Below are 13,806 nucleotides of genomic sequence, written 5' to 3'. Positions count from 1 at the left end.
CCCTTTCTCTTAGAGCCAAGACCACTGTCAAAGTCAAACTCTTTATTCGCAGGCGTTCCCCCAGCCCCTCCCCACCGTCACGCAGGCGGGGAGGGCCCTTTAAGGCATGTGTGGGAATGGAGGCTTAGCAAGCCCCGAGGGCGAGGGGTAGCTGATCGGCTCAACCCTTCCCAGGAACAGGCCAACGGAGGATGGGTAGCGTCAGAAGATAGGTACTAGTGTAATTGGGCCGTCCTTCAGGTGGGGCAGGACCAAGACAGGGCGGCTGTAGTGTCGAGTTGGGGTTTCCCCAATAGTACGGTCTCATCCCCGCATAGCGGAGCCACTGGCAGTTCAGGCGTTGATTGGATCCTCCGAGAAGGGGAGGGCCCAAAGGAGCTAAGGCTACGATTGGCCGAGGGCTACACCCCGGCCGTCCGAGGAGCTGATTGGATGCCCCTGTCCCCGCCCCTAAGAGGATGCCCCGCAGAAGGGAGCCCGGGATTGGCCAGGGCCCGTCGAAGAGCGGAATGAAGAGGAAAGTCAGGGAATTGATTGGACACTTCCATTACTCTCCCCCAACGCCCGGGAAGAGGCAGAAAACGGGGAGCCCCGGAGGGAGGGGAGGAGGGAGGGTGGGGTAGCAAGCGGACCCGGGATTGGCCAGGCCCGGGCGTGCCAGGGGCAAGGCCGTAGGGAGGGGGTGGGGGGGAGAGGCGCAGGCAGCTCCCCGCTCAGTATTTCCGCTTCAGCTTCTGGAAGTCGCTGGTGTTGAGGCGGGGCCGGGGCAGGTCTCCGAACACCTGGGAGTCCTCAGTCTCGCGCAGGACCAGCGCCTGCATGCTGGCCGCGATGCGTTCCAGATCCGGGGAGGAGGGCTGCTGAGAGGGGGCGTGGTCAGCCCGGGCGGCCAGGCCCCTTCCCCACCCCAGCCCGACTCCAGACCCCTCCTCTTCCCACCCCCACCCTCCCGGCCGCCTTCCCTGCACTCACTGGTCCGTTCTCCTCGTCCGAGGACCTGGGCTCGGTCCTTTTGTCCTTGAAGCCCCAGACGGGCACGGACACCGGCAGGGACTTGGCGTACTGCTGGGGTGCCTGGCTCCCGCACGACTGGGGGCCGGGCGCCTCCTCGCTCAGGCTCCCATCATCGGTGCTCTCGGGGTCTGACTCACAGAACGGGGGCAGGTCCTCGTGGGCAGCGTCTTCATCCATCACAAACAGGCCTGGGGGGGAGGGGGTCAGGCACAGAATCCCTACTGGTCCCCATGCCTTCCCAGAGCCCCGCCCAGGTCCCGGCCCTGCGCTCAGAGTCCCCTCCCCACTCCCCGCTGACCCTCGTCCTCACCGCCATTGTCGCCCAGTCCCAGCCTGCTCCCCGACGTCTCCGTCTCTTCCTCGTCCTCGTTACCGTCTTCCTCGTCCTCTTTGTCCTCCGGCCTCCGGGGATGGGGAGTACTCCTGGGGCTGGGGGCGCGGGGCTCCGGCGCAGGAGGTGGTGCTGGGGGCCTGGCGGCGGCTGCCCGGTGGGCCTGGGCGATGTCATGTAAGCACCGCCTGGCGGCTTCGGCCAAGGCGCCCCGGCCATGGGCTGCATAGGCACAGGGGCCCGGCCGCGGCGGGGGCGGGGGCGCAGCTGTCAGCAGCACCAGCTCCGTCCCCGTCTGTGCCCGAAAGCGCTCGGCTGCCCCCACCACGGCTTCCCATAGCTCCTCAGGGCGCCCGGATGCCATCCACGCCCTGGGGGAGAGAGAAGAGGTGACCCAGGCAGAGCCGTCGGGGCGAGTCCAGCACTGGGGATTCCCTCCCCCTCCCCCCCCCCCCAGGAAAGGGTTTGAAAATGACAACACGTTAAAGCCTGAGAAACCTGAAGAGGCTGTTTATAGTCCACTGCCCTTTTACAGAAACGGCTCCGCAGGCCCAGAAGGACCCTGGCCAGGCCGTCACCCTGTCACTGGACAGGCTTGGACGCTGTCATGGGGGGAGCAATGGAGGCTACAAGCTGGGGGTCTCACCCCGGTTCAGGGACTAGGGACATCGAATGCCTAAGTATAAGGGTTCTGGAGCAGGGGTATTCCAGGAAGATTTCCGGGAGGAGGGGGAACGCGACAGTCCGGAACTGCATCCAGGTTTCCACCTAAGAGAGGATCGCCTCCACACCTGCCACAAGTCCCCCCGCTTTGGGCATAGAACAGTTGCTCAGCTCCGCCCTCCACGTGGGAAAACAGGAAGTCCTGCCCCTTGTGGGCGGGACAAGGAGTTCCGAGGTAAGAGGCAGCCCCAACCGGTGAGGAGAGGAAAGATCCAATCACCCCCTCCCCGCCCCCCCATTCCTAAAATAGGAAAAAGGATGTCCCGCCTCACGGGGCGGGGAAAAGCTAACATCAAAAGCTCCCTTCAGAAAGAGTAGGCTGAAACAGGAAGTCCCGCCCTTGCGTGGGAGGGGGGAACGCCATTAACCGGACCCTAGGACCCCCCCCCCCAACCCCACCACCCCATCATCCTGGCATAAGGTACGGGTTTGGCATCGGGGAGGTTCCGGGTCGAACCGCGGGGCCTCGGCCCCCAACACCACGCGAGGGTGGCTACACACCCCGCTCGCTTACCTCGGCCGGGCTCCCGTCTCCCTGCCTCCCTCCCCGCCAGCCTTCGTTCCTCCCCAGGCGTCCGCACCGCCGCCGTTCACGTGCCTGCGGCCAGCATGGCGGGCCTCTCGCCCTCACAAGGCATGGCGACCTCGGCGTCACTTCCGCCCGGCGCTAGCCTCTTTGGAGCGCCTGCGACCCGCCGTCGGCGTATTTCCGCAGCCTACACTTATTCTGTGAGGCGGTTCCCACCCGACCTGCCCTTAAGCATCATGGCGGCCGCGCAGTTTCACGCCCCGCCCCTTGCGGAGGCCCGCGGCGCCTCCGCCACAGTCCTTATCTCTGAGGGCGGCCGCTTCGCCTTCGGCCTGCGAGCATGGCCAGGTAGTCCCACGTCCTCGCATTGGGGGCCCGCGAGACCACGGCTACGACCGCTGCCTTCCTCTGGGTGACTCCCGCTCCGTTTCCCTTCCTCCCCCCACTTCCGTGCACGGAAGTGGCATGCCCCGCACTAACATGGCGCTCACAGCACTGTTCAGCTCGCTTCCTGGAACGATGGCAGCTCTGCGGCGGCATCCCTAATTATCGAGGCGGAAAAGGCGGGGTACGCGAAGAGGGGCGTGGCTTGGCAACCTCCCTCTTTGTTTACTTCTTGCTGGGAGGCCACGTGATGCCTCGGAGCACTGCTCTCTCCTGGCACCGCCCCCCATTGCGTCTGCGCAGAACGCATTGGTCCCTTTTTCTTCTGGATTAGTGGTTTGATCCATTGAGTAAGGAACAAGCGGACGCTTCCAATTCACTCCCTTTGAGGGGGTGGTCCGATCCGCCGGAAGTGACATAGGGTCTCCGTAGGCGGAGCGATCTAGGGGAGTGGCTTCGGCCCCAGCTGCGACTATGGAGGAGGCTGGCTACCGGGTAAGAGATGACAGAAAACCTAAGAGGCCTCTGGCTTGATCCTTTCCTTCCTCTTTTCGGAATCTGGGTCCTGCACTTCTCTGACCCTTCCCCACTGCCCTTCTGGTCTCTGATCTCAGCGCATGCGCCTCCCTCGTCCCTGAACCCCTTGGTAAAGTGTATGCGTCCCTGGTCTTTCCGCGCATGCGCCCCTTTTCCCTTCCCAGGTACCGCCCTCCGGCGGAACCGCTTTCTCGCTCTAGGTTGTGCGCATGCGGGGGCCTCCAGTCCCCGGGAGCGCGCCTTTCCCTCTCCCTCTTCCCATCTTCTGTGCACACGTGCACGCTGATCCTGAGCTCCACCCCCACCCGTAGGTGGTATTCGAGAAGGGCGGAGTGTTCCTGCACACGAGCGCCAGGGGGCGGCACCAGGACCCGGGCTCCCTGATCGCCGGCGTACTGCGCCTGCTCGAGAAGGTGGGTTCCGGGAGGTGGGTGTGGCTCCAGCTCTGGGGGTGCGGTCTGGGGAACCGGCGGGAGCGTGGTGGGTGTCTAGGTGCCCGCGGAAGGGGAAGGTCGAGGGGCAACCCTGGGTCATTTGGCCTCTTCTTCCTTTTTGCCCATCCCCCACCCCAGGACAATGATGTCATCCTGCATTGGGCTCCGGTGGAAGAGGCTGGAGACTCCTCCCACGTGGTCTTCTCTCGGAAGGTGGGTGCCCCGCCCCCTCGTTTACATACGGCCTGCCCCCCACCCCGTGGTCACAAGTTGCTGTCTAAAGGTCGCTGCTGGAACTGGCTCCCCAAGTTAGACTTAGCCACAAGGAGTTGGGATGTCCGCGCCAGCGGGCTGCTGAGCATGCGCGCAGAAGCTTGGCTGGGGGGGGGACTAAAGCGGCCATTCTGGACCCTCGGCCCTGGATCTACTCAGGGACCCCTTCCCCAACCATATTGGGGGGAGGTCCCCCTCCCTCATACTTAGGTGTATGTTTGGGGCCCTTCTCTTTGGATATATACGGCTCCCTCCTCCCTTTAGATTTCTCCATCCCCCAGGATACATTCAGGGCCCCCACACCCCTTTCCTTGTGCCATTTCCCATCAGGCAGTTCCCCTTTAGGAGGTCCAACGTCTCTTCTCGAACCCAAAGTGCCAGGGGCAGATCTGGGTCCAGATACGAGGGTCGCTTGCCGTCCGAAGCTCTGGGTTCTGGGTCCCCTCTTCCCCACTTGCTGAATGCCACAGACTCAGGCCACCTTTTACCTGGCCGGGGTCCAGAAATGCCAGGGCGGACACAGTAGCCAGGGTTTTCCTGTCCCATTTTACCCCAGGAGCCTGGTGGGGGAGACCCCTGTCCGTCAGAGGAAGAGCCAACCTTTGACCCTGGCTACGAGCCAGACTGGGCTGTGATCAGCACGGTGCGCTCCCGCCCGCGCCCCCCTGAGCCTGCCCCAGGCAAGTCTGTGGCTCCCTCTGGTGGGTACCCTAGCCCAACAAGACCCAGAGGCCAGGTGGCCAGGACTTGGGTCCTGACATAGGGACGCTAGGGTGACTGTACCAGGCAGGGGTTGAGCTGGGTCTGGAGGCGGGGTGATGGGAGAGGGACAGTCACCCTGGGGTGGGACCAGACAGGATGAGTGGCAGAATTTGGGGATGGGATCATGGGTGGGGAGATTTTAAATGACAGTGGAGACCTGTCATGCCAAGGGAGGGAAGCTGTAGCCTGGGAGTGCAGGAGGAGGAGGGTTAGTGATAGAAGAAGGGGGAGGGCAGCCCCGGGTTGGCAGTTAGGGGATCAGTTAGGGGATTGTTGGCCCTGGCCAGGGGCATGTTTCAGCAGAGGGGCGGGTTTGGAGAGCATGGCTGACAGGAAGTGGAGGCAGCAGGTGTAGACAGCCAGCTGTGCCTGTGGACCAGAGTGGGTCCTAGAAGAAGGGAAGGTGGTGGGTGAGAGCCCCTTGCTCCCTCCCTCCAGCTGCAGGATCGGGTGCCTCCCGGGGTCCCTGGGCCTTCTCGGTGAGCCTCGGGGAGCTGAAGTCGATCCGGCGCTCCAAGCCAGGCCTGGGCTGGGCCTATCTGGTGCTGGTGACCCAGTCCGGCGGCTCCTTGCCAGCTCTGCACTTCCACCGGGGAGGCACGCGGGCCCTGCTGCGGGTCCTTAGCCGCTACCTGCTGCTGGCCAGGTCAGTGCCAGTCGAGTTCCCCTCCCGCCCCCTCTTCCCAGCCGTGTCTTCCCCTTGCTCACCGGCTCCTCTTTCTTTTGGCTCGGCCTCTCTCCGCTGGGCCCCAGCTCCCCCCAGGACTCACGCCTCTACCTCGTCTTCCCTCACGACTCCTCTGCCCTCTCCAACTCCTTCCATCACCTCCAGCTCTTTGATGATGACAGTTCCAACGTGGTATCTGTGAGTCTGGGCTGAGGGCTGGAGGGGCCCCCAGGGCCTTGGAGGGCAGAGGGTTCCTTTAGGAAGAGCTCTGTGTGGTGGGGGGGGGGGGTCTGTGACCTTCCCTCTTTTGCCACCCTTCAGCGTTTCCTCCAGGACCCTTATGCTGCCACCTTTGGGGGTTTCTCACGGGTGACCAACTTTTTTCGGGGAGCCCTTCAGCCTCCCCCTGATGGGCCCCCCCCCAGCCATCCTGAAGCCCCTGAGGATGAGGAGACAGAGCCTGGCTTTGAGGTTATCTCCTGTGTGAGTGCCCATCACCTGAGGAAGTGGGCGGCTCAGGCTGGGTGGTTGGCAATCTCTGTGGGGCACTGGGTGACCTGAGAGAGGCCAGAATTGGGAGGAGGTGGGGGGTGAGCCGGGGCTGCCCATCACCTCTCCCCATGGGGGGGGGTCAGTGCAGGTGGAGCTGGGGCCCCGGCCTGTGGTTTCCCGGGGGCAGCCTGTGACAGAGGACGTGTGGGCCAAACATGTGGGCCCAGATGGGCGACTTCAAGATGTCGGGGAGCTCAAGGCTCAGATCTTCTCAGGGGTGAGTGGGCCAGGGCACCCTGGGGGGGGGTGGAGCTGGGTAAGGGGCTGGGGATGCGCCCCAGCAGCGTTTGTGTGACTGCTTTGCATCTCCTTAGGGCTTGTGCCCCTCTCTGAGGAGAGAGGCCTGGAAGTTTCTTCTTGGTTACTTTAGCTGGGAGGGCTCAGCTGAGGAGCACAAGGCCCACGTCCGTAGAAAAACGTGAGTGAGAGAGCATTCTGACCCGTCTCCACACCCTGCCCCAAGAGAGATCATTCCCAGGGCCTGTGCGTGGGAGCCCGTGGAAGCTTCCTTGGCCCTGGCCAGGGGCCCTGGAGAGGCTGTCCACTGCTGCTGGCTGGGGGACCAGCCCTGATTCTGATTCTGAAGCTGAACTGCTGACCCTCTTCCCCTCTTCTCCCTGCTCTGCTGCTGGGTTCAGGGATGAGTATTTCCGTATGAAGCTGCAGTGGAAGTCAGTGAGTCCTGAACAGGAGAGGCGGAACTCACTGCTCCACGGCTATCGCAGCCTCATCGGTCAGTGCTGGGCCTGTAGGGCAGTGGGGAGGGCCTGAGGTTAGAGTCACTCAGGCCTGACTGTCCTCTCCTTCCTGCAGAGCGTGATGTGAGCCGAACTGACCGCAGCAACAAGTTCTACGAGGGGCCTGGGAATCCAGGCTTGGGCCTGCTAAATGACATTCTCCTCACCTACTGCATGTATCACTTTGACCTTGGTACGGGAGGGAAGGGCATCTCTGGGATGGGCGGGAGCGTGTGGGGCAAAGGCCTGATGCACAGTGACCCATCAAGTACCTCCTGAGTGCCAGGCTTTGGACGTACAGATGAAGAAAAGCGACCGCTCGTGTCTTCAGCAGCTGACGTCTTAACCCTTGTTCGTGCTTGTAGGTTACGTCCAGGGAATGAGTGATCTTCTCTCCCCTATCCTCTTCGTCACTCAGAACGAGGTCGATGCCTTCTGGTGTTTCTGCGGCTTCATGGAACTTGTGGTGAGAGGGGAATTTTCGGGGTCCTGCCACTAGGCTGGGGTTACAGGGATGGAGTTCTGGGATGACTGCCTTCTTCAAACATTTTGCCTTACCCCCAGCATGGAAACTTTGAGGAGAGTCAAGAGACAATGAAGCGTCAACTTGGACAACTCCTGCTGCTGTTACGGGTCCTGGATCCCCCCCTCTGTGATTTCCTGGGTAATAGTAGTCGCTTATGGTCCAGGAGTCCTGGTCAGAGCAGAAAAGTTTTAGGTTCAAACCACAGTGAGGCAAACAGCGTGTACACAGACACCAGAAGGGACGGTGTTGAACAAAACGTGAGGGATTAAGAACCCCTTAGTACAAGTGTGCTCACATGTTACTGGTTTTCACTGGTTCCATCCCAGTTTGCCTTAGCCCAACTCAGGTTTTCCTTGTAGTTCTTGTGTGTGCCATGGGCAGGATGAGGTTGGGTGTCTCCTCAACCCTTCCTTTGATCTTGAGTTTTGGGCTGTCAGTTCAGTCTTTCTCACAGACTTTCCTAAATTGTTAAATGATTCCTGAGGTCTCTTGCAGTCACTCATCTGTCTCTGAGGGTAGAACTGGCTCATTTCTCCAGTGCTTCTTTTCTCGCTTAATTGAGAATTCTTATCTTGGGCTTTGCCTCTTCTTGTCATAAAGTCCTTTGCTGGTGGGAGATGTGTTTGATTTGATTTGGAAAGAGACCTTTGGGATGAGGGGCCTTCCCTCCTCCCCTGGCCTCTGCCCATGGCAGCCAAGTGTGTCTCCCATCCCCAAGACTCTGAGCACTTACCCTCGGCCTCCTGGGGAGGCTGCCCTGTAAGAACAAACTAACTATGCTTTGGAAGAAATTTATCAGATAGAAACTCAGATCTAAGCAGAAGGAGAAGGGGGGAGCCACGCTGGGACAGCCTAGGGAGCTCATGACCCCAGACCCTGAGGTCAAGGGCCTTCCACCCCCCCCCCATCAGACTCCCAGGACTCTGGCTCTCTCTGCTTCTGTTTTCGATGGCTTCTCATCTGGTTCAAGCGCGAGTTCCCATTCCCTGACGTCCTCCGTCTGTGGGAGGTGAGTGGAGGTTGCCTCTGAGAGAAAGAAGGTACCCAGGAAAGAAGCTGCCCCCTGAGATCACCTTGTCCCCCCCCCCCCCAGGTGCTGTGGACCGGGCTCCCAGGCCCCAACCTGCACCTGCTGGTGGCTTGTGCCATTCTCGACATGGAGAGAGATGCCCTCATGCTCTCGGGCTTTGGCTCCAATGAGATCCTCAAAGTGAGACCCCCCCCCCCCCAAGTCACTCTGGCCCATGTGTCCCTCACGGCCCTGGGGATGTCATCCCCCCTCCCCCCCAGGACTCCGGACTGGCAGCCCCCCCTAAGGCTGCCCTATTGTTTTCCTCAGCACATTAACGAACTTACTATGAAGCTGAGTGTGGAAGACGTTCTGACCCGTGCCCAAGCATTGTATATGCAGCTGACGGCCTGCCCGGTGAGACCCTTCCCCGCCTTCTCCCTCACTTTTCTACCTTTTCCCTAGTCCTGCTGTCTTGAGACCTGCCCCACAGCACTGTGGACCCTTCCCCTCTGACTGTGGTCTCTGCCTCTTCCTGCAGGAGCTGCCTCCCAACGTGCAGGAGATCCTGGGCCTGAGCCCGGCCCCAGCTTCCACCCCGGGCAGCCCCTCCCCCTCAGGCTCCCCCCTGCCCCTGTCCCCCTCCCCAGGCCCCGAAGCCCCGTCATCCGCTTCTGAGCGCCCTTCACCCACTCCCCAACCTGACAACAACCTGGAGATCCTGCCTGCAGACTCCGGGCCAGACCCCTGAGTGTTACACCCTGACCTGGTGGTCCCTGACTCTGCCTGTCCCATCCTGCCCGCACATGCACTTTACCCCTCCCCCTTCTCGTCCATCACCAAAGCTCTGCCCTTCTCGGACCCCTGCCCTGGGGCGAGGGGGCTGGGGGTGGATCTTGTCCTCCTTCCCTGGGAGGGCACTGTCTTTCTGCTCATTAAACGGGGTCACTTTTACGCTCACGCTGGCCTCGTGGTGTTGGCATTTGGGATTTCCCCTCGGCACGAGAAGGGGAGTTGGTTTTGGGAAGGACGCTTGCAGAGAGGTTGCGGGAAGAAGGGGCCAAGCAGGGATGCCAATGAATGGGAACAGGAGACCTTGTTCTGCAAACCCTTTAATTGGCTTTTCCTCCTTGCATCTGCTTGGAGCCCGTGGGCAGCTTCCTGGGCCTGTGTCCAGTCCTGGCTCAGCAGGGGCGCCGGGGTCGGCGGGACCTTCCTGGGCCCCGTGGCTGGCCCTGGCCAAGCCCGGGAGGCAGGACACCCCCCCTCCCCTTGGCTCTGGCCGGGGCCGCTGACTGAGGGAGACTCCTGGGTCTTCTTTGGGTGTGAAGGCACTTCCCCATCCCCTAGGCCGCCCCATGTATCTTCTGAGCTGCCCGCAGCCCAGACTTGATGGCTGCCTCCACCCATCCATGGGGGAGGGCCGTGTACTCCCCAGCAAAGTGCAGGCGGCCCTCGGGCTGAGTCCAGTCCCAGTGCCAGGGCCTCTCCTGCTCAGGGTCTCTGGCCTGCTGGGGCCTGGGCAGCGGGGGCTGTATCACAAAGCCGCCCTGGCTATAGGGGTCCTCCCCCCAGCGCTTCACGGCCCCACGCCCATCCCAGAGCTCCCGAACCTTCTCCCCGTGGAGGGCGACCACATCTTCCAGCACCAGGCGCAGGGTCTCTTCCTCCCCCAGGCCCGCAAAGGTCGCTGTGGCATCAGACCACGTGTAGGATGCGAGGAGGAGGCCACCGGCCTCCCTCCCATAGCCTTGTGGGTAGTAGAGGGCCCGAGCCGGGCGGTCGGTGGTTGAGTGCCCCCCCGCGATGCCCTCATCCTCCCAGAATGGCCTCCGGAAGCTGAGGAAGACCTTGGTGGCTGGAACGTAGTGGATGTGGCGGAGTGCGCGGCGGAGTGGGGGGCGGAGTGGTGGCCGGAAGTCAATATGGCTCAGGGCTGTGGCGGTGGTGGCCAGCAGGACGCGGTCAGCAGCTAGGGATAGCAGGCGCGAGGGCTGCTGGGGGTCCCGGTAGAGGACGGAGGCGCCTTTGCGATCCTGGGACACCTGGACCACGGGGGCACGGAGCAGGACCGGGCCCGACAGGGAGAGCAGGAGCGCACGGGGCAGCTGGTCCCAGCCGCCGAGGATGCGCTGGTACCTGGGGACAGAGGCCGAGGCTGGTGGGCGGGGCCCAGGCTGGGCCACCAGCCCTCCCTGTGCCTCCCGGTACCCACCTGAGCTGGTCATTGAGGTAGCTGTGCTCCCGTAAGGCCTCGGCAAAGCTGAGGGAGAAGAAGCCATCCTCGGCCAGCACGTCTCCCAGGAGGTGGACGGCGGCCAGGCTCAGGTTGCCTTCTCCTAGGAGGTAGTCCTGGGGGGCAGAGGGCAGGTGGGCACAGCCTCCTGGGCTCCCCTTGCTCTGGTCCAGCTTCCTATCTGCCTGTGGCCTCCCTTTGTCTGGGGCCAAGGCCCCTCGTGGGACCTGCCCTGGGGGGTGGGACTAGCTGGCTTCTGATCTTCTGGCCCTGAACCTTGGCCTTGCCCTTGGACCCGCCCTCCCCCATCCCCCCCAGTGCCAGGACCTTGGACACTGCCTGAAAGGCCCAGGGTCATGGAGGCAGGATTTGAACTCTGGGCTTAGTGGTAGGAGTCTAGCAGTCAGTGCAATACCCTGCTGGGCTTCCTCTCTGTGAATGACAAGTCACTTAATCCCCTGCGTGAATGAGGGGCAGGGCCTGGGGTCCGTCTGGGGGTCCCCCCTCCTTTAACCCTTTCTGTCTGTCTTCTCCAGGAAGGTGGAGGCTGCAGGTCCAGTTGCCACAGAGCTCCCAGGGCCTTCCCTGTCGTACTCTTCTTGGTGGAGAGCCCTGGCAGCCAGGCTGGGCAAGGGCAATAGGAGTGGGGAACCATGGGAGGGGAGGTGGGTGGCCAGGGTCTCCAAGCCTACTTACCAGAAGGGTGTAGCTTTCAAATTTCTTTATCATGCGGGAGCAGCCCAGGTGTTTGAGGTCATGGAGGGCCTGAGAGGGGAGTGAGGACACAAGATGGCACCCCCTGCTGCCTCCCCTGCCCTCCCCCATCCTAGCCCATGGAGAGCCGAGGGCCTTTGTTGGATCCAGGCTTACTCAAGCTCTCCCAGGATTTGAACATGTCGGCCTCCAAACTTAGGCCTCTTTTCCTTCCTCACCGGGCTTGGGGAGCTGTGGGACGGGCCCTTGGCCCCAGGACCTTGGGACAGATAAGGACCCAGGCATGTGGCTGGCATTGGGTTTGGAACCAGGGCTCAGGGCTGGGCATTTCCACATGGCTGCTAAGAGCCCCAGGATTCACGACAGGAGGCCAGCAAGCAGGTTATTTCTCTGGCCTAGATCTCCTCTGTAAAATGGGGGGTCGGGGTTCCCACTGCTGAGATGCAGCTGGGCCAGGCTCTGGGCACACCTTGTCCAGGGCCATCTGGTAAATGGCCTCCGGTGACCGTCCTCGCTCAGAGGGCCGCAGGGGATAACCCAGCTGCTCTGGGGCTGCCTCCGCCACGAAGTTCCGTAACTTCACCCCATTCGCCTCGGTCCAGGCATTCATGTCACACTGAACGAATGGGGCCAGGGGGAGGCCCAGGCGGGCGCAGAGCTTCAGGAGGATCCTGAGAAGTCAATGGACATGGGCCCCGTGGTCAGGAGGCGGTGAGGGGCTGAGCAGTGGAGGCTGGCTCACGAGCAGGGCCACTCCATACCTGTGGCTCCACGGCGTCCTCATGGCCCCCAGTTCTCCGAGCCAGCCTGTCTTCTCGTCCCTGTATGTCAGGATCCGTCCCCCGATGCGGTCGCTGGCCTCCAGCAGAGTTACCTGGGAGTCAGATTTGTCAGTGCAGCCGCACCGCCCCCGCCCCTGCCCGGGCCAGAATGTGTCTGGGGCCTGGCCCAGGAAGGGGATTGCCCCTAGAGCCCCGGCCCCAGCCTGTCCTCACAACCAGATGTCGGTGCAGTGAAAGGGATGGTGGCTAGGACGCACTGAGAGCTTCCTTGGCAGGGGGAGAGAGTGGGATTTTTTCCCCCGAAATCTGAAGAAGTGAGAGACTCACTTTCTGACAAACGCTGGCCGTTGGCAGTTAGGTTAGAAGTGGGACTTTCCTACAGATTCAGGGAAATGCCCTTTCCAGATGTCTGCACGCAGGCCAGACTGGTGAGGGTGGCTTTCTTCCCCACTCCCCCCAAACCTTCCCTCCCACGTGAAGTGGACGTGGATTTTATAACCAGAGGGGCCCATGGGCCTTATCCAGTGGGATTCCATCACTGAACAGATGGAGCCCCCCCCCAGTTCCAAGTGCCTCGAGGCTCAAGGCCTGGGGGCTGGACCGCCTGACCTTGTGTCCAGCATCCTCCAGCACCTTGGCTGCCACCAGCCCGGCGATGCCGGCCCCCACCACGGCCACCCGCTGCGGCCGGGTGGTCCGGTTGAGACCCTGGCTCACGATGTCCAGCAGCTCCCTGTAGTCTGGATCCAAGAAGCATTTCAGGAAGGGGTCATCCCCGGCGTCTGCTGCACTGGCTCCGGTGAGGTGCAGGAGGACGAACAGACCTGGGAAGGGGAGGGGTGTACCTTAGGGAGGCAGAGCTTTCTGCCCCACAGCCCTGGTTAGGGTGGCCACCTCCTTCCCCAGCTACCCCTGGGATACTCACCCCAGCAGCGCATGACTCGGGAACAAGCTGGAAATGGAATTGGCGGCTGAGGAGAAAAGCCATCGCTGTGAGCCCCTCAGCCAGACGCTCCCCACCCCCGCCCCCGCGCAATGTCATCCTGCTTAGCTCGGGCTCTCTGGATTGGGGGTCTCTGCTTATCTCTCTCCAGCTCTTTCTTGTTGTCAAGTTTATCTTTCTGGACACCTGCCCCAGTGGATGTCTCCCTCCCTGTCTCTCTCTGGATCCCTGTCCCTTCCCATCTGGCCCGTTTCTCTGGGTCCCTGCCTCTGCCCACCTCTCTATCCATCTCTGAGTCTCCCTCCCTGCCTCTGCTTGTCTCTCTGGAGTCCTGTCCCTGCAGGGAACATCCCTAATCCTGCTTATCTCTCTGGGGCTTTCTCCCTGTCCTCCTCTTCTTTGTGTTTGCCTCACCTGTCACTGCTGGGGTGTGGACAGCAGCCTCCCAGCTCCTGGGTCTCCTCTTACCCTTTAGGTCTCTGGAGGGTCAGGCTAGAGAAGAGTGCAAATGCCTTCAGAAACAGGCCCCGCCTCTTCCCCCCACGCCCGAGGCTCTGCTTTGGGAAACTTCTTAGGAAACTGAAACTCCTCGAATTTGGAGACTGGCTCAGGCTTGGCTCCTGGAGCCTCCAGTCCGGTTGAGGATGGTGGTG

At 62.1% G+C, this 13,806-nt stretch overlaps 3 protein-coding genes across 5 annotated transcripts; 1 reads left to right on the top strand and 2 right to left on the bottom strand.

Moving 5' to 3' along the window:
- Window positions 1-27: 27 nt before the first annotated feature.
- On the bottom strand, window positions 28-2,731 carry AKT1S1 (AKT1 substrate 1). 3 transcript variants are annotated; one of them, XM_043991701.1, is made up of 5 exons: window positions 2,583-2,696; window positions 1,992-2,217; window positions 1,325-1,716; window positions 973-1,202; window positions 28-860 (listed from the first exon to the last, which is right to left on the bottom strand). In XM_043991701.1, exons 2-5 carry the CDS (start codon window positions 2,099-2,101, stop codon window positions 714-716), a joined length of 879 nt encoding a protein of 292 aa, XP_043847636.1. In that variant the 5' UTR covers window positions 2,102-2,217; window positions 2,583-2,696; the 3' UTR covers window positions 28-713. The 3 variants fall into 3 exon arrangements, with proteins under 3 accessions (XP_043847636.1, XP_043847637.1, XP_043847638.1); XM_043991702.1 differs by having other exon boundaries at window positions 28-857; XM_043991703.1 differs by lacking the exon at window positions 1,992-2,217 and having other exon boundaries at window positions 2,583-2,731.
- A 437-nt stretch (window positions 2,732-3,168) lies between these two features.
- Window positions 3,169-9,438, top strand: TBC1D17 (TBC1 domain family member 17). The gene is made up of 17 exons (XM_043991699.1): window positions 3,169-3,476; window positions 3,830-3,931; window positions 4,091-4,165; window positions 4,782-4,905; window positions 5,426-5,633; window positions 5,741-5,852; window positions 5,976-6,137; window positions 6,295-6,423; window positions 6,521-6,624; window positions 6,845-6,939; window positions 7,020-7,136; window positions 7,309-7,409; window positions 7,508-7,607; window positions 8,381-8,478; window positions 8,563-8,679; window positions 8,809-8,895; window positions 9,020-9,438. The coding sequence occupies exons 1-17, from the start codon at window positions 3,456-3,458 to the stop codon at window positions 9,227-9,229; spliced, it is 1,962 nt and encodes a 653-aa protein (XP_043847634.1). The 5' UTR covers window positions 3,169-3,455; the 3' UTR covers window positions 9,230-9,438.
- Window positions 9,439-9,630: 192 nt separating this feature from the next.
- IL4I1 (interleukin 4 induced 1) lies at window positions 9,631-13,600 on the bottom strand. The gene is made up of 8 exons (XM_043996605.1): window positions 13,568-13,600; window positions 13,136-13,162; window positions 12,820-13,034; window positions 12,190-12,302; window positions 11,898-12,099; window positions 11,411-11,479; window positions 10,694-10,830; window positions 9,631-10,617 (listed from the first exon to the last, which is right to left on the bottom strand). Exons 2-8 carry the CDS (start codon window positions 13,146-13,148, stop codon window positions 9,825-9,827), a joined length of 1,542 nt encoding a protein of 513 aa, XP_043852540.1. The 5' UTR covers window positions 13,149-13,162; window positions 13,568-13,600; the 3' UTR covers window positions 9,631-9,824.
- Window positions 13,601-13,806: the final 206 nt, after the last annotated feature.

This window comes from Dromiciops gliroides, chromosome 3 (assembly GCF_019393635.1).
Source record: "Dromiciops gliroides isolate mDroGli1 chromosome 3, mDroGli1.pri, whole genome shotgun sequence".
In the NCBI taxonomy this organism is placed as follows: Eukaryota; Metazoa; Chordata; class Mammalia; order Microbiotheria; family Microbiotheriidae; genus Dromiciops; species Dromiciops gliroides.
Note: the sequence above shows the minus strand (reverse complement) of the source record. Positions and strands in the feature narration are given on the sequence as shown.

Excerpts from the sequence above, each read along its gene's own strand:
- AKT1S1 (XM_043991701.1), bottom strand. The coding sequence starts at position 2,101 with ATGCAGTTCCGGACTGTCGCGTTCCCCCTCCTCCCGGAAATCTTCCTG. Across the intron at positions 1,717-1,991 it reads TCCCTAGTCCCTGAACCGGG|GGCGTGGATGGCATCCGGGC; the intron begins GTGAGACCCCCA and ends TCTCTCCCCCAG. Across the intron at positions 1,203-1,324 it reads GGGACTGGGCGACAATGGCG|GCCTGTTTGTGATGGATGAA; the intron begins GTGAGGACGAGG and ends CCTCCCCCCCAG.
- TBC1D17 (XM_043991699.1), top strand. The coding sequence starts at position 3,456 with ATGGAGGAGGCTGGCTACCGG. Across the intron at positions 4,906-5,425 it reads CCCCCCTGAGCCTGCCCCAG|CTGCAGGATCGGGTGCCTCC; the intron begins GCAAGTCTGTGG and ends CCCTCCCTCCAG. Across the intron at positions 7,410-7,507 it reads GCGGCTTCATGGAACTTGTG|CATGGAAACTTTGAGGAGAG; the intron begins GTGAGAGGGGAA and ends CCTTACCCCCAG.
- IL4I1 (XM_043996605.1), bottom strand. Across the intron at positions 10,831-11,410 it reads TTGAAAGCTACACCCTTCTG|GACTACCTCCTAGGAGAAGG; the intron begins GTAAGTAGGCTT and ends TCTGCCCCCCAG. Across the intron at positions 10,618-10,693 it reads TACCTCAATGACCAGCTCAG|GTACCAGCGCATCCTCGGCG; the intron begins GTGGGTACCGGG and ends CTCTGTCCCCAG.